Raw genomic sequence first — 24,999 nt, forward strand, 5'->3', positions numbered from 1 at the left:
GGTTTAATAACATTTCAACACCTCAGCAAATATACCAAGGCTACAGGAAGAACAGAAGACCCAGTACTAACCGTCAGACATACAAAAATTGGTCATATGATGCATCCTGACCCAGTGTTGATTCAAAACTAATTCTAATTAGATATTACTGTTCAAAAATCTTTCCCAGTTTTAAGCGTATTTATTGTCAGTGCATTTGTATGGAAATTGAGTCTTTGTTTGTAAAGTATGTGCTGTATTCCAGGCAGGTGTTTCAAAGAAGTGAATTTAATCCTCTTGCACTCAAAGATGTTGTTAACTTAATTTTCATTTCAGTTCTCTTATACTTAAATAATTCATTCAAGGGAGTTACAACTTCTAAGACAATGTATTTAAAGCACTGGCTGCAAGACCATGCTGGTGGACCAGCTTCACCAACACCAGACCAGTATAAACCAGACCCAGACCTAAGTACTAACCGTTTTAGCGAGTTCTGCCATGATGCATAACAACACCACTGTTTAACCTCTTCTTTTATACCTTTTTAAAGTTCTTTTGGTCAAATACAAAATTAAAAGACATGTGACTTCCCTAAAAACCTGGCTTTTTAATCACAGTTTTCAAAAAACAAGAGTTACCTAAACAAATGGGACACTGACTTCCGTGTACAGGCAGGTGGCAACATCGAGCATAAGAAGGGAAATACTGCCACTGAAAGTCACGAAGAAGAAATAGCAATCATTTCCGGTTCCGGGTCTTGCCTCAGAAACGTCGTGTGAACGGCGCGACTAAACAAGAAAGTTTTGCAGACAACCTAGCAGTTTATAGTGTTTCACAAGTCTTTAACTTGGTCGTTTGTGTTTGACTTATAACACCTAAGCGGTGTGATACAGGATAAAGGCAGAATCTAAAGGTTTGTAGATTTATTAGGCGGTTATTCGCTTTTGTTGGTAGCTCGCGGACAGCAGTGTGCTAACGGTAACTAGCAGGTAGCCAGGGAGTTTTGGCGGATGTAATTGATTTTAGCTTGTGTGTTGCTTCTGGTTAGCACATTTGTCCGCCAGTCTAACATTACAGCTGTGAAATGACTAACTATACTAAGTTCCGGAGTGACTGTGTGAATGGGATTTTATTAGTAAATAATATGACGGCTGTGTGCGTGTCTGTCAGTGGCTGTGAGTGAGACAGCAGTGGGTTTGTGCTCATGTAGCTCATGTGTTTGGGACCGTCACGTCATTATTCATGGAGACATATAGTTAATAAGTTCATCAGCGTATGTGAATGATGATGCTACATGTTGTAAATGTCATGATTTTCCGCAGGGTTGGAGGATGTCGCTTCCAAAACGGGAGGTGGAGGAGCTGAGGCCATGGGTGGAGCGCACTGTGAAGAAGGTGCTGGGTTTCTCGGAGCCCACAGTGGTTACTGCTGCTTTGCACTGTGTTGGAAAGGGATTGGACAAAAGGAAGACCATAGGTAACTACTGACCATTTGAAACCTGCTGTGCTTTATTTAGATACAGGTTTGAATGAAGCTTTAGTTACATGCCTTTTGCACAACACCAGCTATCAAGCTCTCAAGCAACCACTTGTGATCAGTGAACGTCACAACCATCCATCCATCCATTTTCATCCGCTTATCTGGGGTCGGGTAGCCGGGGCAGCAGGCTAAGTAAAGCACCCTGGACGTCCCTCTCTCCAGCGACGCTTTCCAGCTCCTCCTGGGGGACCCCAATGCATTCCAGGGCCAGATGAGATATGTAAACCCTCCAGTGTGTTATGGGTCTGCCCCGGGGCCTTCTACTAGTGGGACGTGCCTTTCAAACTTTCATATCCTTTCAAATTGATTTTGGCCATCAGTATTATGGCTAGGTATCATCTGAAAAATTAAGATACCAGTACCAGTACTGTTACCCTTCAAGTAATACTGATATTAATAATGTGCTTCTTTTAATACTTTTTTCTGCATTACTCAGTGTTCATCATGTAAATGGAAAGATTCGGTTGCGTAAAACTTCACCAGGCGCCACAGGCATATAGTATAGCCATACTTTCAAATTCTTGGTGGCATCTCTTGTCATGCTGAACTGCCAACTCTGTCAAATACACAGTGTTTGACTTCACCACACCACAGACTGTATGGTTTGTAGCTGCTGCTGCAGTGGGTTGAATTGAGGAATGCCTGCAGTGATTGGCTGCGAGCAAAACATATGAATTATAATTTTGATCCAGGTCTGGTTACAAAATGGATCAAATGGCTGGTGTAATTTGACTTTTGATATTGCTTGGTTCTGGGTTATTTCAGTACCTGGCCATAATCATAAGTCATTTTTTAAATCTGATTTAATTTTGATTTGCTTTCGCTTTATTATCAGGAAAAAAATCTGAAATTTGTCCTGCACCTCAGGAGGTCAGCTGTTTTACATAAATACAAAAATAAAAATCCATAATACTACAAAAACTACACATCACATCAGACATTATGAAAAGTGGATGCAGTGTAACAAATGAATCATTCAGTGTTGACTGAGGTTACTTAGAAGTCATTCTGATATAATAGGCTACATAATTGAGGGACAAAAGAGTTCTTGCATACACTCTGTTCATTGATTCAGGTGAAAAATGTAAAGCACCAACAAAGGTCCCTGTTTCTCTTATTTATTCATATTTATTTGATCAGAGAATGTTCTAGCTGTAGTGTACTACACATCCTTCTACAAATTGAGACAGTGATCAAAGGAGTCCTGGAGTTGTGCTAATTATTGGACACTCATTTCCACCACAGACCAGCTGCGTCCCTTCCTCGATGACTCTGCTGGAGGTTTTGTGGAGCGTCTTTTTGAAGCTTTGGAGGAAAGCCGCAATGCACGTGGCAACAAAGGAGCAGGAGAAAAGAACCGCAAGAGAGAACTCAAGGTGAGCAAACACCCTCGCAAACTAGTACCAGCCACCTCTGTATTATCACTACATACTAGGGCTGCATGATATTGGGGGCGAAAAAACATAATTACTGATATTTTTTCTGCGATGCACATTGTGATTTGAAAACATACAAAAATTTTCACCAGATAATTTAATAGCTTCTATCATGATTGGAGGGATTTTTGTAGGGGTGTGTATCTTTATTAGAAATTGAAGTATGGGAAAAGCTTGAAAGTGCTTTTTACTTTGAAGACTTTTTTGGGTGGGGGTGGAAGATTGATACTCTTTCATCAATCCATGCTCCAGGCTAAAGTTAATGATCCAAAGTGTCACATTAGTAATGCATGTTACTTATAGCAAATTTAGGGGCTTCATTATGTTGCTCCCCTCCTGTTTGTTGCTCATTTTCAGGTTGTGGTTGACTACTGGCAGGGCTCGCTTTGGTTGTCATCATCTGTTATCAGACAGACTTCTCTGGTAGATTAATGTCACAGCTTTTAACTTGCTTTTACAGTCCGACAACTCTGTGGTGAGGAATGGCCAGGAGACGTCTTGATAATGTTGCATTAAACAGACGCTTTATTTCTTCTGTGCAGCAAAACAAAACGCAGCCGTTTTTACTGCCATTATACTGGAATGTGAATTTCTCTGGACACTTTCTGCTGATGACTGTAGCTTCAGAAAAGCATGAGTTAAACTGTCTACAGCACTTACCAGTCCAGTTACATTGCTTCTCTACACACATGCAGGAGAGTGCCTCCGCTCATAAGAAACACCACCAGACTACGTCACGTACACACATGATCAAGCAGCAAAGAAAGTTGTAGCATGACATGTTTAAATCAGTTTGCTTTACTTGACATTGAATGTCGTGACTATTGCACGTGCGCACACTGCAGTGTTGATGCTAAAACGATATATTGTGCAGCTTGATTGCATATCTGAATAATTAGACCAGTAGGTAACAGCGACCAAATTTATATGAATAAAAATCTAGTTTACTCATTGTGTGAAGATTGACAATTATTTAATCATACTGTGCGAAGTGTAAACACACTCATGTTTGGCCTAATGCCTGGCGATGTGAATTTGATGTTTCTGTTTTGGCTGGTTGGTCTCAGGATGTGTTTGGTGATGAGGCTGAAACGGGTGCGATGCGAGAAGCTCCAGAGACAGGAGATGGGACAGTTGCAAAGAGGAAAAGGGTGCCTCGCTTCGAGGAGGTGGAGGAGCCTGAGGTCATACCTGGACCTCCATCTGAGAGCCCTGGCATGCTCACCAAAATGCAGGTAATCTTAGTGACGGTTAAGATTATACTTCAATAAACTGTTCTGAGTTTTTTCCATGATAAACTTTCTGCATCTACTAACCTCTTCTTTTTATTATCAGATAAAACAGATGATGGAAGCAGCCACCAAACAGATAGAAGAGAGGAAAAAGCAGCTGAGCTTTGCCTCTTCAGTCCCTGCTTCACAGGTAAAGAAACAACCTCCTCCTTTTTTACTTTAAGACATAACACACTGAAAAACAAGTTACAGTAATTTCAAGGTGATGCACTCAGTATGACAGCATTTTTACTCCTCACTAACTTTAGCCGTTGCTTCTTCCACCACAGTCACAGCTGGAATCCCCTCCAGTTTCACGGCTTCTTGGCACATCCGCTGCTGCAGCTGCGGGTGGTGCCTCATCTATCGCCCCCTCCCAGGCTGCCAGCTTCATGAACGATGCTATCGAGAAGGCCCGCAAGGCTGCCGAGCTCCAGGCCCGCATCCAGTCCCAGTTAGCCATGAAGCCTGGCATCCTCGGAGCCCTGGGAAACACCGGGCCTCACAACATAGTGGCACTAGCTAATCTACATGCTATGGGAATTGCCCCACCGTGAGTAATGTCACAGTATTACGGATTTAAAAATCTAAAGAGGAGAAAACTGAAGGGGGCAGTGACTATTCTTTGATGTGACAGTTTGAAATTAGACTTCTTTCTCTGTGTTTCCCTTTTATAGAAAAGTAGAAGTCAAAGAGGTGAACAAGCCAACACCTCTCATTCTGGATGACAAGGGAAGAACTGTGGACGCTAGTGGCAAAGAGGTTGAACTCACACACCGCATGCCCACACTCAAAGGTACGTGTACTGTGGTTTACTACCTGCACACTCACACACTGAGGATGTTGGGATGAATCGGTTTTCCTACAGCCACAGTTACATAACGTAATTGTTTCATACAGGGTTCATACGGTCTTGAAAACCTGGAAAAGTCATGGAAGTTGAAATCAGCAGTTTCCAGGCATGGAAAATTTTCAGAAAAATAAATAAACCCGGTACCTCAGAGTTGAGTTTTGCGCTGGCTGAATATGGGTTGCTGCAACTGCTGACTGTGGTTTGTCATCAGAGCTGCTGCCCTCTCTCGTCACAACGATGTATTCTGTAGCTGCGGGGAGTAAGGCAGAGGACACACAGTAATTCAAAGCTATAGCTACTGATAGCTACATAGACGTGAACTTGAAGCTGCAGCTGTGAGTTTTTGGCTCCGGTTAGTAGAAGACTATTAGCAACATTTTCTCTCCGTCTCTGAAAGCCTTCACCGATATTGACACATGTTTTATTCGTCGTCATTGCCAATTCTCTGATGGCAACTTTCTCTGCAGGATTCTCTGCCATTGAATCAGGCTTTTTTTTTAGGCTCCTGTATATGTATATCAGCCAATAGGCTCTGGTCACTTGCTCGATTTTCTTAAGCCTGAAAGCAGAGCCAAGAGGAGGTGCAGACATCTAGTGTTCCTTCAGACCACTTGAATTACAATATACTCAAAGGTTATTATGGGATTTTTGCCCAGTGACGCCAAAATTCAACTGCCTACCCTAGCTTTAACCATTACAACAGATTTTTAAGTAGCCAAATGTTACACTATAACAACCAACTGGATATAGTTGATGATGATAATGAATCAAATATACATTTTTACACCCTTAAGGATTAGTGTTTCTATTGATTATTATTCCAGTACAGTGTCGTCTTTTTGAGTCTTGTATAGAGTCCATTTTTCTCATTTTATTTCCAGTTGTGCTTCTTGTAATCTCAGTATGTGTGTCAGTTTCTTCTTCAATTGTTAGCCATAGGTCCTTCATCAGTGGTGTTTCTTTACCCCAGTTCTTAATGATAACTGTCTTGCTTCCTACTAGCAATATTTCAATCAAATAACTATCACTCCTAGTATGTACTTAAGCTCTTTACATACCATTTCCCAAAATACAGTTATTTTCTGACATTTCCAAAAAACATGAGCATGGTCTGCATCAAAAGACTCTTGCCATGAGAATTCCCTCCAGGTTCGCAAATTAGTGGTCGAATGGTACAGACACAATCTTAATTACTTGTTTTTGCTCCTCTCAGTTCATTTTCTTCTGTCTTTGTAGCAAACATTCGAGCGGTAAAGAGGGAGCAGTTCCGTCAGCAGCTGAAGGAGAAGCCTGGGGAGGACTTGGAGTCCACGTCTTACTTCGACCAGCGGGTGTTTATTACACCGGCTCAGCGCCCTCGCCGGGCCTTCAAATTCCACGACCAGGGGCGGTTCGAGAAGATTGCTCAGAGAATCAGAACCAAGGTTGGATTTCACTCCTAAACTGTCACGTGTCAGCAGTTGTCTCAGATGTTTTTTGACATAGATGTAAAATTACACAATGGTTCAAAACAACTTGTCTTTGGTCCCCTCCTGCGTTGTTCTTCACCATAATCAGGCCCAGCTGGAGAGATTGCAGAATGAGATCGCCCAGGCAGCAAAGAAGACAGGAATCCAAGCATCCACCAAGCTGGCACTGATTGCCCCTAAGAAAGAGCTGGGAGAAGGAGAGGTTCCCCACATGGAGTGGTGGGACTCCTACATCCTGGCCAACAACATGGACATGTAAGAAACTACAAATAAGCCAGGAACTCAAACACTTAGCATCTCATTTTCACTGCCACAATGAAGCTGTAGAATAATGCAGTCTGAATGATCGACTCTCTGTAGTTAACTATCAAGTTTTTTTTTTTCTCTTATTTTATGAAGATCATCTGAAACAGACTTTGACGATGTGGAGTTGTTTGGTGTGACCAACCTGGTTGAACATCCTGCCCAAATGAGCCCTCCAGGTAAGTGTATGGAAGATAAGAAGTCTGCCAACTGTTAAAGGTGCTCCCAAAGTATGCGTGTTTAAAAAAAGATGAACTTTTCAGTCCCGTAAAGATCTTCATCATGAGGTGGAAATACACTCAGAGAGAGTTACCTTTTGGCGTTGAAATTAACATAAACCTGGTGAGTTAATAAGTATTATAGTTAAATTGCTGTGTGAGCCGTTTATATTTAAACACAGAGCAGGTCCTCGTCCATGGAGATAGCCGTGTTGCACCACCATGTTTCTACAGTAGCCCAGATCGGACCACCAAACACTGGCTCGAGACAGGGCCATTTGCATCGACCACTGTAGTTAGCAATAGGTTGGTGAGCTAGGCTATCTTTAAACATGGCAGAAGTCTAAGGCTGTATTCACACCAAATCAGGCAATGAAGCGATTTGCCGTAGGATTGAAGATGGAGAAAAAGGAGTATTTGTCCTCAGTAGGTTTGTGGGCTTAAAAGATACTGAGCATTGGAACTGATTATCATTACTTAAGTAAATTTACTGCCACAAAAGACACACGTACACCCACACACAAACAAAGCGAGACTGTCTTATTTGTTCCAGTGGATTGTGGGCGTTTGCCTTGTCTGATTGACGGTTGCACGCCTGTCAATTAATTTTGACAGGCTAATATTGAGGGTGCAGGATTTAAGAAGCTGATCCAAACTCTTGAGCTAGGGTATACTGTTGCGAAAAGAAACACCGTTATGCACGCAAACCCCCCCTCAAAACAAACTAATAGAAGGATCTTTGTAGTGAACAGCTTAGTCTGTTCCAAAGCCCAGTCCAGACCAAAGATTCATGATGAGACAAGATGAGTTGGAAAAGGCAACTACTCGCAATGTGCCGTCCTGCAGCGTTCTAAAAACCTGCCAGTTCACACCAATGCAACTAGATGAGACGGTGCATCATCTCTATGCAACAACTCTCTGTACCTCTGTTCTAACTTCCAGCTTCTCAGGCTGATTTTATGCCTGAATATAATTTGTAGCTTCTTAAAATATGAATGAGGATAGTGATAGTGAGATACTAGCTACAGCTGCATTTGTAGTAGTGATGAAACAGTGAAGAACAAAACGAGCATCAGATGGACTGTGTTCATAATAAATACACTACAATAATAGCAGCAGCAGCGACCCACCGTCCAACACTGGCACACCGTGGGAACGGAAACAGAGGGCTTGGCAGGGACAGAGCACCTGCCGCAGCAAGCAAACAAGCCGTGTGCTGTCATTTTGACTTGACCAAACAGGTGACAAGCTTTACGGTGTAAAACCAGTTGCCGATGATTTGACCAGCTGAGTTGCAGGTGACATCATCAGCCAGCTTGAGTTGAGCTCAGACGGCCAGTTCACAATGCCGCAGCTTTTCTATGCAATGTTCGAAAATGGTTTGTCTTGTCGTGAATCTTTGTTCTGAACTGGGCTTAACAAAAAAAAATTGATTCTCAGTTGACACAGATAAGCCGGTGACGCTGGGTGTATACCTGACAAAGAAAGAACAGAAGAAACTGAGGAGACAGACACGAAGAGAGGGACAAAAAGAACTTCAGGAGAAGGTTCGTTTGGGATTGATGCCCCCACCAGAACCCAAAGGTACCCACACACCAGATACTGTTATCACAAATTACTACATTTAAGATTGAACAAAAGGTAACCGATGTTTGTTTTCATTGTCTCAGTACGCATCTCCAACTTGATGAGAGTGCTGGGGACGGAGGCGGTTCAGGACCCGACAAAGGTGGAGGCTCATGTTAGAGCACAGATGGCCAAGAGACAGAAGTTAGTAACACTTTACTCATTTCTTGCACTGTGATGAAATTTACATTTAACATTGTTTGATAATCAGTGAAGAACAAATACTTTCTATGAGGTTTTTCTGATCGTGTCCCCGTCTGTGCAGAGCTCACGAGGAGGCCAACGCAGCCCGCAAGCTCACAGCAGAGCAGAGGAAAGAGAAGAAGGTCAAGAAGTTAAAAGAAGACCTCACTGATGGCGTTCATATCGCAGTATACAGGTGTGCATTTGTAGTAAAAGAGCACCTACTGTAGTTCAGATATACAGTGCAGCATGTGTGTGTGTTGCAGTGTAGAAGTGTGTCTAATTTAAGCACCTTACCTTCCCTGTACAGGATCCGTAACCTGCAAAATCCTGCTAAGAAGTTTAAAGTGGAAGCCAATGCCAACCAGCTGTACCTGACAGGCACAGTAGTTTTGCACAAAGACGTCAACCTTGTTGTGGTGGAGGGAGGTAAGGGGTGATACTGACAACGTTAACATGCACACTAACATTTCACTATTATTCTGAATATGATGTGGGTTATGTATTTCATAACCACATATTTCATGTGAATGTTTATAATTAGGCCTCATTTTGAATGTATCTTTTTCCGATAAAGATATGTGGTGGTATTTGGGTTTTAGTGGCATTCGTTGGACATGTATGGAGCGCATTTTGAATATCAACATTAATAACTTAATAATAGTTTCCTCCTGCTTGTGATAAGGTTAGTGAGTGGATTTCAGGAGACATTATAGGTCTGTGGGTTATCTTGAGTAACTTGGTCGTGACTTCTGGAACGAGACATTGCTTTCAAGTTTTTGTATTTTTTTGGCACAAGCAAAGTGTCCTCTAGTCCTATTATGGTGGAGAGAAGGCAGACATCTCTATGACTAATATCTGCAACACGCAGCAACTCACACCAAAACAATCTAGATTGTTAAATAGCACTACAAGTAAGAGGGGAAAAAAAAAAATTAATTATTTGATTAGAGATGCACCATCACGAGCATCACCAGCACGTCATCGGTATCGACCATTCTTGGCTTTAAAATGAAATATTGGAATCAGCCAACATGCTTTTTCTTAATTTGCTCAATGAATGAATAATTTTCCCACGTTTCCATCAAACACTTTCAGTATGGTACCTTTAGAAGCAGAAAATAACCCTTCAGATATGGTACCTAGACCCTAGGTCCGTTTAGCGTTTCCACCGCAAACAGTACCCTTAAATGTGGGGGGAGTTATTGTCACTCACTACTCCATCCAGCACTCACTGTATTTCCTTATCTCTGGTGAAACAGAGGGAAGTCTGCACCTTGTTTATCGTCCACAGAACGAGTCTGCACGCTGACATTTTCAGAGCAAAATAAAACAGGCTGCAGTGAGAGTCTCTCTCCATGGGATTAAAAGTAGCGGTTTTGTGCATTTAGTCCTTCTCAGGCAAGATCAGGGGTTTAGTGTTGCCAGAGCCCACAGGAACAGTGCTCAATGATACTTTTTTTTTCCTCCAAGTGAGGATTAGATTATATGCAGTTCACATGACCCAGTTGAAATTAATAAATTTAAAGGCTTAAAGATCCACTCATTACTAAAAGTGTATGTCATATAAAAACTAAAGTAATGGTCAAAGTTGTCACAGTTAAGTTTCAGCTGATGGTCTCATGTTGTCAACTCATGCATTAAAGTAACATCACAAGTAAACATTCCACCTTAAAAGTTGCCGGCAGTCGGCCCAGTGAATCAAGTTATTTTTTCTCCGACTACAGCTGCTGCAAGAGGCAACAAAACATCCTTTCATCTGATAGTCACAGTAATAGAACTCTCCACGGTATGAACAGTGGTTACATGAGCCTCAGAACCAGCTACAACTCAGCCCTGAGCAGAGTGACCGTCCTCTACTGACCAGTCAACAGACTGCAGTGTTCACAGCTCCACCTTTTAGTACCGGATCTGTGTGCTAGGTACCCCAACAGAGGGGGGACCAAAAATGGGGACAGTACAGAACGGTTCCATTGGTACCATCCACAACTTTTCACAGTGGAAAAAGAAAAAAAGCATACTGAACTGTACCGTACTGCGCAGTGGAAACGGGGCTTTACATACATTGTATGTAGTGTATTTCATGTCTCCATCTGTTGGTTGGCCATCACAATAAGAGTATGCATGTATATACGATGTTAATTCCACTACAGAAGAGACGTGATGGTCACTAACATTATGTAGGAATAAAAATGGATATATTATTGGTATAGCTTATCGGTCTATCAGATATGGGCAAAAAATCCAATATCGTGCATCCCTATTTTTGATTTTGGGGTTACTGTCCCTTTAAGTCAGCATAAATCGTTAAAGGGTTTTTTTGGGGGAGTTTTTCCTTCTCCGCTGTGAGGGTCCAAAGGACAGAGGGATGTCGTATGCTGTAAAGCCCTGTGAGGCAAATTGTGATTTGTGATATTGGGCTTTATAAATAAAATTGATTGATTGATTACATTAAGGCTAGCCCTGTCTGTAAATATATACTCGTTTAATTCATGGAGATGTTGCATTTCATTGTAAACTACTGACAACATCATGAATGGCTACATGATGCTTGGACATGTTAAAAAAAGAATTTATAGCTGTACTTAAATTAGGCTTGAAAGGCTTTTATTTTCTCTGCTACCCCTTAAGATATTAAAGAAGTGGGATACTCAAAGTCATACCTAAAATCTAAAATTCCCCCTCTTTTTTTAGGCCCTAAATCCCAGAAAAAGTTCAAGAGGCTGATGTTACACAGAATCAAATGGGAGGAGCACAACAGTAAAAGAGATGGTAAGAGTGGCTTGACTCTTGTGTCTTTTGTCATGCCTGTTTGCTCATTTTTGGGATACTAAACTCTCATCACCTTTGATTCTCAATTAGATCCAGATGGTGATGACGACACAAAGAGGAACAACAAGTGCTGGTTGATTTGGAACGTGAGTATTCACACACACACTGGGTTTCTTAAATTTCTCTTTGTGTGATCTCAATCAAGTCTAATGATTCCTCTTGGTTCCCCAGGGCACAGCCAAAGAGCGCAGTTTTGGGGAGATGAAGTTCAAGCAGTGCCCGACAGAGAACATGGCCAGAGAACACTTTAAGAAACACGGCACAGAACACTACTGGGATCTAGCGCTCAGCCAGAGTGTGTTGGACAGCACAGATGACTGAAACCTCACTCGACGCGCCCCCTCTCCAAGCCCACCAGACCCACAGCCCTCACAGCCAGTTGGCCCTCACTGCCGACCGGCTGCCTTCAACTGAGGACAGACAAATTTAAATCAAAAGACTTGAACATAGAAAAGGAGGAACAATAAACTTGTGTGGATGTTTTTGCAAGAATGTGTGACAGACGATTGCGTGTGTAGGATGGTATGTGTGTGTATGCCTGCATCAGTGTTCATCTTTTGTTGGTAGGCTACTCTGTCAGATATTGTGTTGTCTACTGTTGAATACACTCTGACAGATTGCACTGTGATGTACATGACTTACCCAAGGCTTTTTGTGATGACGAGAAATGTCAGATTCTGTTATGACTCAACATTTGTGATGAAATCCCCATGTATGCCGACAACAGTCCCTGTTTGGATCAAAGCAGTTGATAAGAGCCACCCCAGTGATAAATGACTGCACTGCTACTGTGCTAACACATTCAAAGCAAACATGTGAGGACTCCTGGGTGATGTTACAATACTGTTATAAGAGTTATTGTAGTCATTAAAGGTACATTTCACAGAAGTTAAAGTTCCCAAATGCATTTTTTCTGTTAGAGAAACAAGCAAATCTTTGACTGACCTGTAGCTTTATTACTCTATAACATTACAGTAACTTAAATTGACAAAATGAAGCCAACTTTATGTACGTTGTACTCCACTCCGTTGATACTCAACTTGCTTTAACAATAAACATCAACTATTACTGTTTTTATTCGGTTTATTCAGTGTTTTATTGTACTTACTTGCATTTATTTATATAGTTATGTCTCTATAATACAGTATAACTTGGGGGCGTGTTTCCAGTCGTCCTCATTATGTTAGCTCCTTCATCCGCACCAGCAGCGAGCGATCAGCAGACATAGCTGGAAAGATGGCGGCCGGTTCAGGGGCTGCAAGCGGGCACGGAGCCCGCAGCTCCAACGCTGGTCTGGAAGCGTCTTTGGACCGACGGTTTCAAGGAGTATCCAACACAATGGAGTCAATACAGGGACTTTCAACCTGGTGCATTGAAAACAAAAAGCACCACGGCCTTATCGTGCGCCACTGGATGAAGTGGCTCAAGAAATGTGAGTAGTTAGCTCGCCGCTGTGAGGCTAACCCGCTAGCTAGCTCACTTAAGCTAATTCAAATGCATATTCTGCGTTCACCGCGATTAGCTTACCAGATTAAGCTAGTTTTGCGTGGAGAACAAGGCAGTTCAATGCATCATGTAACAATTATTAATAAAGTAAATCATAAATGTGTAATTGATTGTACTTTTGAAAAGCTGGCGTTGTAATCGCCTCTTAAAATTAGCCGCTAATAGCAGCTAAGCTAACGCTAGCATTTCGCTACTAGCTCCAACCTAGCAGTGTTTACAGTTGGGCCTCCAGGGGTTCATGATCTGGATTAGACCAACTGTATTTTGACGAAGAATTGCCATGCACTACACTGCTTATCTTAAAGAATAGACACTCGAGATAAAGGTGGCTATAGTGTGTTTAGTTAGCTTTAGTTACATGTCAGCTTTAGTCGGTGTTTTGTAGTTTGATGTGTGTGCAAGTTCAGTTGTGGCTGACGGGGAGTGCTTCGTCTAACATGCATGATTGTTGATGTGGTGCAGTGGCTAGTGTTTTTTGTAGGGTGCATATTTGATCAAGACAAATAGAGGGCCACCTCTAACTGAATTATATTGCCAGTTTTCTATAGAGGAGTAACACGCAGAGTTAAAGCTCCACAGTCATTGTGAAGTATTGATGCACTTTACAGAAGCTCCATCAACACTGCCAACTAATATGCAATTGCTCCATGTTGCTTTCTTACCAATCTGCTGCATACTCCTGAAATACCACACTGATTGCAGGTAAACTTCTTAAGTGAATATAATTATTATAGTTGTTAAAGCTTAAGTTGATTAAGCAGGTCTGCACATTCAAGCAAAGTTGGTGTTGCTGTGTGGTTGTGTCAAACTTCAAAGTTTCTGATAAATGTCCCTTGTCAGTGAAGTAGACTGTCAACAGATGGTGGTCCGTACAACCTTTTGCTATTACTGGAGTCTGACACGTTTGGCCTCTTTTTTTTTAGTTCAGAGTAGTTGTTCATTCCTCATTAATCTGCATTTATCTGCATCTACATTATTTTTGCTTCATGCTTTTAATCACAGTCTGTCTGCATAGTATTGACAGGCAACATCACTGTAGCAGTCCTGCATCATAACTACTGAAATGTAGAGCTGCAGCGATTAGTCGACTAATCTATGACTAATCAACTGTTAAAATAATTGGTGATTGTTTCAGTTAGAGATGTACTGATACCACTTTTTCCTTCCAGATACCGATTCCGATCCCTGAACCTTAGCTATCTGCTGATACGGAGTACCGATCCGATACCAGCGTGTAAAATAAAAATGGATGGGATAGGAATTGTTGTATGTCTCAACTCCTAAAACTCTATGTAAAATATTAAGAAATGAATACATAATAGTAAAATGAATGCCATAAAACTTTTTTTTCGATTATTATTATCCAGTGTTGACACGGATCAAGACACAGGTTATAGTGCAGCCACACAATTTGGTAAAAAAGACATTTTAAAGGCTATAGTTGAATGCTTTTTAAACTCTGCTCTGTATCCATTTTGTTTGCCTGTAGCGTGCGTATGTATAATGACGTGAGACATTACGTGGTATCGGATTGGTCATAGGCTGTACTCGCTGATACCCGATACCGCATTTTAGGCAGTATCGGAGGCATTATCGATACAACTCTAATTTCAGTAGTCGACTAATTGGTTTGAGTCATTTTTCTTAGAGAAGTACCATGAAAGTACCCCAAAATATTCTTGTTGCAGCTTCTTACTTTCAAATATTGGCAGCTTTACACACTCTCTCATGACGGTGAACTAAAACCCTCTGGCGTGAGTACGAAACAAGACATTACATGACATAATTTTGGGGTTTGGGAGAGATAGACCGACATTTTTCAACATTTTAACACATTTTTCGATAAAATGCTTCGTCGACGAATCGAAGAAATAATCGACAGATTAGTTGACAATGAAAATAATTGTTAGTTGCAGCCCTACTGAAATGTTTATAGATAATTCAACACAGCCCCCTGGCACCATCTTACAACAGTGCCAACACATTTCCTCCTTGTAGCTCCGTATTGTGAGGCTTTGTAAGTCCTGCATGCAGCATTTGAAGTACCGCAGTGGTGATAAGAGAGCCAATTTGGGATTAGATGTAATCCCAAAATTACTTTCTGCAATCTACATAACACCTGTGCAGCATCTAACTTCATTCATACAGATGTACAAGTATGGGGCCTATTGAGGTAGCACAGTGATAAAAGCCACCATACTGCTCTTACTTTAGACCACAAAATCATCAGTTTATTGGATATGTCTTCACTTGTTTTATGAAATCAGAGGCTATTTTGTCTGCTGCGCTGATCTCCATCCACTCTAAGAATCTGTCTTCTTGATAATATTTCTGATGTCACTTGCTAGTCTGAATGATGATATCATCATTTAACTTGCAACTACAGTATGTGTTTAGCTGTCCGACATGTGCATGGTCTCTATTTAACACCATTTGGAAGCACCATTTTTGTATAGGAGTTATTCTGTTTTTAAGATGACAATGTCGATTTTTCAAACCTGGGAGTGATGAACGATTCAGTAGATTTACAGATTTTATCAGCTTGTCAGCTGAGTGTGGGCAGGAGAAGGAGATAGTAGAGTACCTCACATATTTTGTGCTTTGGCTGTCGATGTTGGTGAATGCAGGGAGGAGATATGATGGATGTCGCGACTGCTCGGTGGAAGCATAATTTATCATTTAAGCTTTTGAGAAACTGGAGACAAATCAAAAGGTGAAAACTGTTGTCTTTGGGTTGACTGCTTGTTATTTTTCTATTCTGTGGAGAATAAGTTTTTGTTCACTGTTAAGGCTCGGGCTCACTGACGGTGTCATGAAAGTAATCTTTCTATTTTTACTCATAAGTGGATTTTGGAAAGTTAAGCTTCCTGGAAAGAATTGCAAGCTGGTACATAGTTTAATTTGTGTGAAGATGAATGGAATCAAGAAGTGGATATCAAAAAGTTTTTATATACCAAATTAAATATTTATTGTTGAAGTTAGTTTAAAGCAGGAGTCAACAGATTGTAGGATTGCATTTGCTTGAATTGTGTTACCTGTTGCTAATTTGGATATGTAGGCCTGTGAAAGTGTTTGTGCACATGATAAACATTATGATCATAACATCCTATAGGAACATGCACATGGAAGCAAGGTGCAAGAAATTGTTTTAATGACAGTGTCTTCAAAATACATTTTGTCAGCACCTGTGGTTGAATTTTATTGCTTCCTGAAAAACTCGCTGCAGAGATTTGGGGAATTATACATCAAGGAGTTTCATTTTAAATTGCCAGTGTCGCAGACATGTAGGCGTTTTTTTTTTTTTTTTTTTAATCTCCCCTGCATCACTGCACATGGCGTGATAAAGCTTATGCTGACAGCACATGGTGAGCTGCTGTGCGCCGGCAGAGCCATTGTTTTCTGATTCAGAGCAGTGCCAACTAAGAGTCAATCTACCGATCATCCTTTACTGATGGCTGTAGACCACGACATGTTTGGTTTGTCTCATAAAAGTCTGCAAATGTCTTTAAAGGAATTAAGTGAATGCATTTTAATCAAGACAATCCATGCCAGCTAGTTTACAAAGCAGACAACAGGCTTTTCTATGTTTTTCCTACCGTGCAAAGATCCATTACTTTGCATTAACTTCAGTATGGTATGCCATCTTTTATGATTTATGAATGGTGCTGCAGTTGAGAAAAGAGACTCTCTGTGATGAAGAAGCTCTACAGATGTGTGGGGGAGTGTTGGAAATTATCTAAATGCCTGCAGTGTATCTCCGAGCACCACTGCCGGCAAGCTGTTTCTGGAATATTTGTAGCATAAGTTGTGTTTTGTGTACTCAAGTCTAAACTGTAGTATCAGTATCAGTGCTTGGGGCCAATGAACCTGCTTGTTTAATACTCTATTAAAGTGCTGAGATGTTTATTACATGGGATAATAAACATGTTCCAGTGTTAGTGGAGAAAAGTGTGGTGTAAAGATTCTTTATTTTCAGTGAGGGTGATTAAAAATGCAGGATGCAGCCTTTTAAGGTGCAGTATAGTTTTATTTGTAGTGTGCATTGGTGCATAAGCACAGTGTTAGGTTAGGATAAACTGACCATACATGTATAGCATTTACTCACATCCACAAAAATGAACAGTAGAATAGAGTGTGCCAGTAAACCCGGAACTCCGTTAGCGCTTTTAGCACTTCCAGTTCTCTCGTCTAAAAGTCAATACGTTTATTGAATGGGATTTTGGTAAAATGCCTCAAATAAGGTCTGTGGTTAACAAAAGCTTAAGCGAGTTTCAGGTTTTGTTCTACGACATAAAACACGTCAGTAAATACCCTACTTGTGAATTTTGAAGCTTTTACGTGTCGTAAAAAAGGCGGTTGCTAACAAGTTGCTCAAAACGACTACAAACCCTGTCGGGGACATTAAACGTCATCACCCCCGAACAGGCGAGAGTGCTGGCAGTCCGCCATTACAGCTTCTTATTTAGCTTAAACAGTCCGATTTCCCCATCATACAATGTTTTTAAAATAAAGTGGCCGAAATCAGTTGAAAGCTTAGTGGCGGTGATGTCAAGAGTCATGCGACTGTGGAGTAGTCATGTAGTCCGTTAAAGCCTAACGTTAGCTTTTTACTTCTGGCGATTGCATTTAAGCTTCAAATGCGGTATGAAAGGTGTTCATATGTGAAGATTATCTCGCTGAACAAAACCTGTAAGTATCATAAACTTGTGTTAGCCACAGAGCTTATTTTCTGACATAATCCAAAACGCAATGCAAAAATCACATTCACTTTCTCTTCCGGGAACCAGCGCGATGCTAAACTTCCGGGTTTTGACGTCAGCCCTGGCACATTCTATTACAACCCTGATTAATTCTTGGCATCAGATGATTCATGTGATATAGACCTAGTTTGTGATTCTGATGGGTCTGAATTACATAAGGTTAGATGTATGGAGAACACATAAAATGGAGAACACACAACAGTACTTTTTGAAATAGGGAATTTTTCTGTGTTTGTAAAAAAAAAAAGTCTGTTTTGTTTGTTTTATTGCTTCACTGCTAAGTTTTGAATGTATTCCTTGTATTTTAATAACTTTATCGATTTTTACACACAAATTGACAATAATCTTAAAGCAGCTGTAAATGACAGTGTTATAACAGTGTAGTAGGGGAAAATACATACAATACATAGGACCTACACAGAAAATCCTTTACTGATGAAAGTATTAGGTAAAAACTATAATTAGGGAAATCACTTTTTAAAAAGTACTTGACACAAAAAATGCACGACAATGATTACCAGTGATAAATGTTGAACCCAGGTAATAGAGTATTAAATTTAATTAGTATTCCTTGTTTCTTTTATGATGTGAAGGGAGGCACACATCTAATACAATCCCACAAACTTATGTTGTTATTTGTAGTTTGTGTTCATTAAAGCCCTCCTTAGTTTCCTGTGCAAGAGGCATCTTTGGCACCTTGAAATATAATGACAAAAACAGAATTTAATTGGGATGGGAATCACCAGAGGTTCCACGATACGATATTATTGCGATATTTAAGTCATGGTACGATATTACTGCGATTTTAAATATGTTGCAATATGCTGAGTATCGTGATAAAATGTATTGCACTATATTGCGATTTATTACCTTTTTTCAACTTTAAATTATGTCCCCAAAGGAAAACTTTTTCAACATCTGTTTTATCTAATGAGATAAAGTTTTCATTCAGTCCATTTTTTGCAGTGGTAAAACTGTATCTAGTGGACTGAAAAATCAATTGATTATATTATTCTGTAGGCTACCTAAAGTTTAATTTGTATTTGTCATATTAATAATTTATTTAATTAAAAAAAAAATCGATACTAAGCGCTGTGTGATGTTACGATATTGCCACACAAAAATATCATGATACTATGCTGTATTGATGTTTTCCCCCACCCCTGGAATTTGAGTTTTTCCAACCTGTGCTGTTTCAGTGGGAATGGAAATTAAAAAAACATTAACTTATACAACGTTAATCTGATCATACATGAGTGACACTAACTTTTTGAAAGAAATGTTTCATGTTGTTTGACATTCATGTTAATTGGAAGGCTTGAATGAAGTTAAGCTGCATTAGTTTGTGGATACGTTCTAAATGAAAAGGCTGAACAACGTGATAATTATTTCATTCAGAATCTTTTAATTGACTTTTTGCAAACTCTTTTTCAAGTATAGATACTGTTATTTCAGGAATTTGCTGTGTGGCTGTCATGGTATTGTGTTTTCAAGTGATCAGTGCCACTGCCATGTGCTTGGCTCTGTGTATGAGTGAGTGTTGACTTGTAGCAAAGTGTCATCTGTTGTTGTTGTTCAAGGCTGTTTAGAAACTCAAGGGGCTGTACAGTATGTACACCCTCTTATCATTTGGGATGTTGTTGTGAATTTGTTTGGTAAAAAATAATTTAATGCCAGCCCAGGTACTACTGATTATTATTACTCCTGATTGTGGTTTTAAAGACGTCCTCATATTTTGTAATTCGTTTGTTTCAAAAGCCTCAGAGATTCTGACATGTTGTGGTTAATGCAGATTCTGATATTTCGCAAGGATGTCTCAGTGTGTTGTAGACAGTTTATGTATTATTGGTATACTGATGGGACATATTTGACTTATGTTAATATTAACTTTCTTAGATAAATGTAGGGCTCTAGTTTTCACTGCACATGTTCTTTCTTTCTCTACTTTTCATCTTACGTTTTGACTTTTCACTTATTAAAATCTTGTTGACCATCAGATTCAGTTAACATGCAGGTTTATACAGTTTCTTTGTAGACTATAGTAATGACTTCCTGATGGACCTGGGATATCAATCTTGTGTCTTAGACTAACTAAGATGCTGAGCTCTGCTAAATTGTAACAAAATGACATAGTGGAATGAGTTATTTTTCGCCAAAAATCCTGCTGACTGACTGCAATTGAATCCCGCCTGGTAAAACCAGGGCACTGACCTATTTGAGGAAGCAGCAGAAATCATTATGTCCTTGCCAATATTGTATTTCTTTTGGAAATGGAAATGTATGACAGATACTAAAGTTATGAAAACAGATGTCTGGATCTCTGACTGAACTAGTGGTACCAACAAGAATAGACAGTCTTCAGCCTCGTGTTTAATCAAAGCTGTGGCTTTTCACTGACAGTGGTTTCATAGTTAAGAATACCTTAAAGGCTTTTGAATGAATCTCAGTTGACACTGAAGGGCTGATATTGTTGGGTAATGTGATGGATGCATTTGTATATGCATTTGTATATGATGGTGTATTTACAGTAAATTTAAGAATAGTTGTCATTGTAAGATGTTTTTATTTGGTTTGTTAGTTGTTTTTTAATTTCAGTAAATGATACAGATTTTCTTCATGGTGACAGCCATGGCCAGAGGCTTTATCTTTTTGGCTTGTTAACATAATATCTCAAGAACATCTCGAGGGAATAGCGTTGAATTTGGCACAAATGTCCAGTTGGACTTCAAGATTGAACTGATCCGATTTTGGTGGTCAAAGGTCAAGGTCACTGTGGCCTCACAAAACATGTTTTTGGCCATAACTCAAGAATTCACAAGCAGTTTATGACATTTTGTGCGAATGTCTAATGGAATAAGTGATGACATTTTATTTCAACAACGTCAAAGATCAACTTCACTGTGGCATTGTAATATTTTGTAAAAGCAGTTTTTCTGGCCATAATTCAACGCCGTAACTCTGGAACAGAAGGGGAGACATTTAGTGGGATACTAAATAGGTGATACTAATCTCAGGTGTTCACCTTGAAACAGAGCAGATTTTATCACCTTATTCCTAGCTCCCACAATACTTTGTGTTAATTATGGATGTGACTTCTGGTGCTGAACAGGAACTGGCATTTTCCAGTGGTAACAGGCAGTTAGCCAACTGTACACTAATCCTCTTTCCTAGAGCAACTAGGAAATAAAACGTGGAACGCACCATTTGTTACACTTCAAATAGGATCATACGTCTGCCATCTCAAAGCGTTGTTTACTGTTTTTAACCAGGCGGGTTAGCGATCAGCTTGCCTTGCTCTGTTAACAAATGTTAACTCTAACAGAGCTCTGGCTAGCTTACAGTCAACATCTACTCCTTTTTTAAAGATGATTAAGGGTTTCTCATGACTCATAAACGGACACTAACACATTTGGTGAACATTTAACATAATTCTGTTTTAATTTTAGCTCCATGTAAAGTGAATATCGTGATGTTTTCCAGATAAACAGTCCACTCATCTGCCTTAACAACGCAGTTTACACATTTTTAGAACTGCTCATTTAATAGATCAGAGTTTTATTGAGTGAACATGATGCTGAATTTAGAAGCTGTCCCCAGTATTATCAGTAACATGAAGTAGTAGTAAAATAAATAACATTCATGGCATTCATTTTCATATGAGATATCATATGACATAAGTATGGTAAATCTGTAACTCTGTCAGCCTAGATGACTAAGGTAAAGACATAATTCAAGGTATGCTGCTGAGTTAACTTTTATAAAGGGGGAATTTTCTAATGTATGTTAAGAATGCAGTCAGACAGGAAAGACCTGTCACTCTAGATCTCATTTTCTTCTGCAAATTCTGATTTAATGCCTCTCCGCTATGCCTTGTGGAGCTCTTCAGGTTAATTATATCTTGTGTCAACTGTTGCGAAAGCCATAATTTTAGCTAAGTCTGGTTGTTGGTACAGCTGCGGACAGCGCAACAGGTACCAGAACTCCACAAGGACACTATAGAAAAGTGTAATTAAATATTGGTTAAATATTTGTTAAAACAAACATGTATTTGCTAACTTGACGGTAAATTACCATTAAAAGGAACTGCTGTTGGAGGTTAGCCACCACGACTAGCCACTGAGACTAACCATAGACAGTCTAAGACAATGGTTCCCAAAAGTGGGCTGTGGGTCCATTCTGAATGGAACGCAAGTGACCTACAAATGGATCATGTTTGTAAAAAACACACTTAATTTTTAAGTACACGGAATTACCAGCACAGAGCTTTTGTTTTGAAGTGCCATATCCTGCTGTAGAGTAAGTGACTAACAGACAGCTGCTTGAGAAAGACAGCAAACTAGCTTGACAACATGGTATGACGCCGAATGTATTAAGATGTCTGGACTTTGAACTAATGACTAAGGAGAAATCTGAACCCCGTGGCTGGACCAGTTGGGAACCTCTGGTCTAAGGGAGTAAGTAGCTTACTTCTACTTCGCTATCTCACTGGAACTTGCACCCATAATCATTTCTACAGTAGTCCCCCCCAGGAATAAGGTGCATAGATCTGCCAGGTTGAAGATGTGTGTGAGGCACCAACATTTTAAAATTTGTAGCTTCTTCCCAGCAACATCCATATATGATGAATCGTCTACTGTCATGGCTACATATGAGTCTGGACAGATGTGGATGTAAACTAAAACTTGAAAACACAAAATGGACATTTTAAAGTTGAAAAATGAACTGCTGTGGACAACATTGTGATGACATCACAATGAGCTCAAACAAACAGTGTCCAGCATATACGCCAATGAAGTACATCTGTGATGAGCTAAAATCAGAAGACAGTATCGACCCAATTGATTTGTCATTCAGCTATAAAATAATCTCTTCCTGGATAACATTCTTGCTCTTGAAAGTCTTTTAGTTTTTGAAATGTTTAATTCCCAAATATCTGGATCAGCCTCATAATGCAGATAAAGGTTAGACTTTTTTAATTGTTTGTAAGATTTTCAGCTGTAGGAATTTTGTCCTTATCTTTTTTTTCTTGTCTTATTTTCAGCTGACAACAATCACCGCTTGAATCTCTTCTACCTTGCCAATGATGTGATACAGAACTGCAAAAGAAAGAACGCCATTGTCTTTCGTTCAGCCTTCGCAGAAGTTCTTCCCAATGCTGCCCAGTTCATCAAGTGAGTACACAGTTTTTCATCAGCTGTAGTATTCGACCAAAATTATTATTAAAATGTCTGATGAATGTCTGAAGTAAGAAATGCTCAGGCTGTCTTTCCAAGCTTCTAGTTTCAAGATGTGTCATGTTGTGTTTCCATTTTGCATTTTTGTCAGAGACGGGAAGGTCCGCAAGTCAGTGGAGAGGATTTTTACCATATGGGAGGAGAGGAGCGTGTATCCTGAGGAGGTCATCGCCCAGTTCAAAGCCGGCATGAACCGAAGGGAAAAGGAGCGAGAGAAGCAGAGGGAAAAAGAAAAGGAGAAGGAAAAGGAGAGAGAAAAGGAAAAGGAGAAAGAAAAGGAGAAGGAGAAAGAGAAAGAGAAGGAGACTCCAGCTGCAACTGGTCAGTTTGATACTTCAGAGTTTTCGCTCTGCACCCTGAAATAGTAAATCATTTCCAAAAGTGAAATAACTTCTCAAAGATTGAACCACATAAACATGTATTTTACAGGTTTACAGGTGCTAATGTGATTATATGTTAGTAAATTCATACTTTATTTTTATTCTTTAGCCTCTGCCAACACCAAAGCTGCCCTCAAGTCCAAGATCGTGGCAGAGTTCACAGTAAGTCTTGTTTATTAGTGTTGTCTTGTGTTACTTTGTCTTGTGTTAGGACGTGTGTATTTATTTGCACTCTGTTATTTTTCCAGCCCCACTCCCTCATTGAACAGCTGTCGAGATATAAGCGGGCAGTCGCAGAAGAGGAGTTCAGGGAGAAGCAGCTGGCAGCTCTCAGGGTGGACGTCTGCAGCACGGAGGCTCTGAAGAGACTTAAAGGTCAGATGTCAATGAACTTATTTCTGCATCATCACACATTCATTGTCTTGTTTACTGTAGGTCCCAAGCCACAGACATACAGTCTGGTCCATAATTATTTGGACAATGATACAGTTGTCTTCATTTTGGCTCTGTACACCACCACAATGGGTTTTTAAATGAATCAATGAATAATCAATCAATTCAGCAGTCAGTTTTAATACTTGGTTGCAAATCATCACACCAGCTGAGCATGCGTTTCTCTTGCTGAAGCCAAAACTGAGGGCAAAACACCCAAAACACAAGCAGGAAGTGCAGACGGCTGCAGTAAAGGGCTGGCAGAGCATCACCAGGGAAGAAACCCAGCATCTGGTGATGTCTATGTGTCCAACACTTCAGGCAGTCATTGACTGTAAATGATTTGCAACCAAGTATTAATACTGACTGCTGAATTGATGATTATGTTAGTTTGTCCAAATACTTATGAGCCCTTAAAGTTGGGGGGCTGTGTGAAGAAATGGTTGTAATTCCTACACGGTTCATACTACATTTTTGAAAAAAGCCTTAAATTAAAGCTGAGAGTCTGCACTTTAAGCAGGTATTCATTGTTTCATTTAAAACCCATTGTGGTGGTGTACAGAGCCAAAATGATGACAACTGTATCATTGTCCAAATAATTATGGACCTGACTGTACTTGACACTTAATACTTTAAGAGTATTAATAAGAGTTTACACACCACTAGAAGATGTGTAGCAGGACTATTTCTGCGGTTTCAGTGTAGACTGTTTACAGTAATGTCTGTGGATTATACTGTGTAAGCAGGACATTGTTTCCAGTGATGGTGAGTACACGTCCTGCGTCTCTGACACATTAAAATCAACTTTTTTCCCATTTAATCATACAAAAGTTCAAACACACATCTTAAAAAAACAACATGGCATCAGTTCATTATAATACATGAGAAAAAGACTGATATAGCAAATCATTTAAAATAAGATGTAAAATAATCAAAGTATTTTGTATAAAAATAGATAGGCTGTCATATAGAAGTGTC

General features: G+C 40.0%; 2 protein-coding genes across 3 annotated transcripts in view; both read left to right on the plus strand.

Moving 5' to 3' along the window:
- The first annotated feature begins 735 nt into the window (after positions 1-735).
- prpf3 (PRP3 pre-mRNA processing factor 3 homolog (yeast)) lies at positions 736-12,784 on the plus strand. The gene is made up of 17 exons (XM_049584347.1): positions 736-892; positions 1,302-1,455; positions 2,764-2,894; positions 4,022-4,189; positions 4,290-4,376; positions 4,516-4,778; positions 4,903-5,021; positions 6,315-6,502; positions 6,636-6,802; positions 6,947-7,029; positions 8,509-8,652; positions 8,739-8,838; positions 8,960-9,073; positions 9,188-9,306; positions 11,572-11,649; positions 11,740-11,795; positions 11,881-12,784. The coding sequence occupies exons 2-17, from the start codon at positions 1,311-1,313 to the stop codon at positions 12,028-12,030; spliced, it is 2,112 nt and encodes a 703-aa protein (XP_049440304.1). The 5' UTR covers positions 736-892; positions 1,302-1,310; the 3' UTR covers positions 12,031-12,784.
- Positions 12,785-12,888: 104 nt separating this feature from the next.
- LOC125893369 (threonine--tRNA ligase 1, cytoplasmic-like) overlaps positions 12,889-24,999 on the plus strand; it is a 42,592-nt gene continuing 30,481 nt past the window's right edge. For both annotated transcript variants that reach the window (XM_049583985.1, XM_049583986.1), the window contains exons 1-5: positions 12,889-13,141; positions 23,017-23,146; positions 23,301-23,530; positions 23,699-23,751; positions 23,838-23,964. In XM_049583985.1, the coding sequence (XP_049439942.1) occupies positions 12,946-13,141; positions 23,017-23,146; positions 23,301-23,530; positions 23,699-23,751; positions 23,838-23,964 (736 nt within the window). In that variant the 5' untranslated portion in view covers positions 12,889-12,945. The remainder of the gene's footprint in view (positions 13,142-23,016; positions 23,147-23,300; positions 23,531-23,698; positions 23,752-23,837; positions 23,965-24,999) is intronic.

This window comes from Epinephelus fuscoguttatus, linkage group LG8, assembly GCF_011397635.1.
Source record: "Epinephelus fuscoguttatus linkage group LG8, E.fuscoguttatus.final_Chr_v1".
Taxonomy (NCBI): Eukaryota; Metazoa; Chordata; class Actinopteri; order Perciformes; family Serranidae; genus Epinephelus; species Epinephelus fuscoguttatus.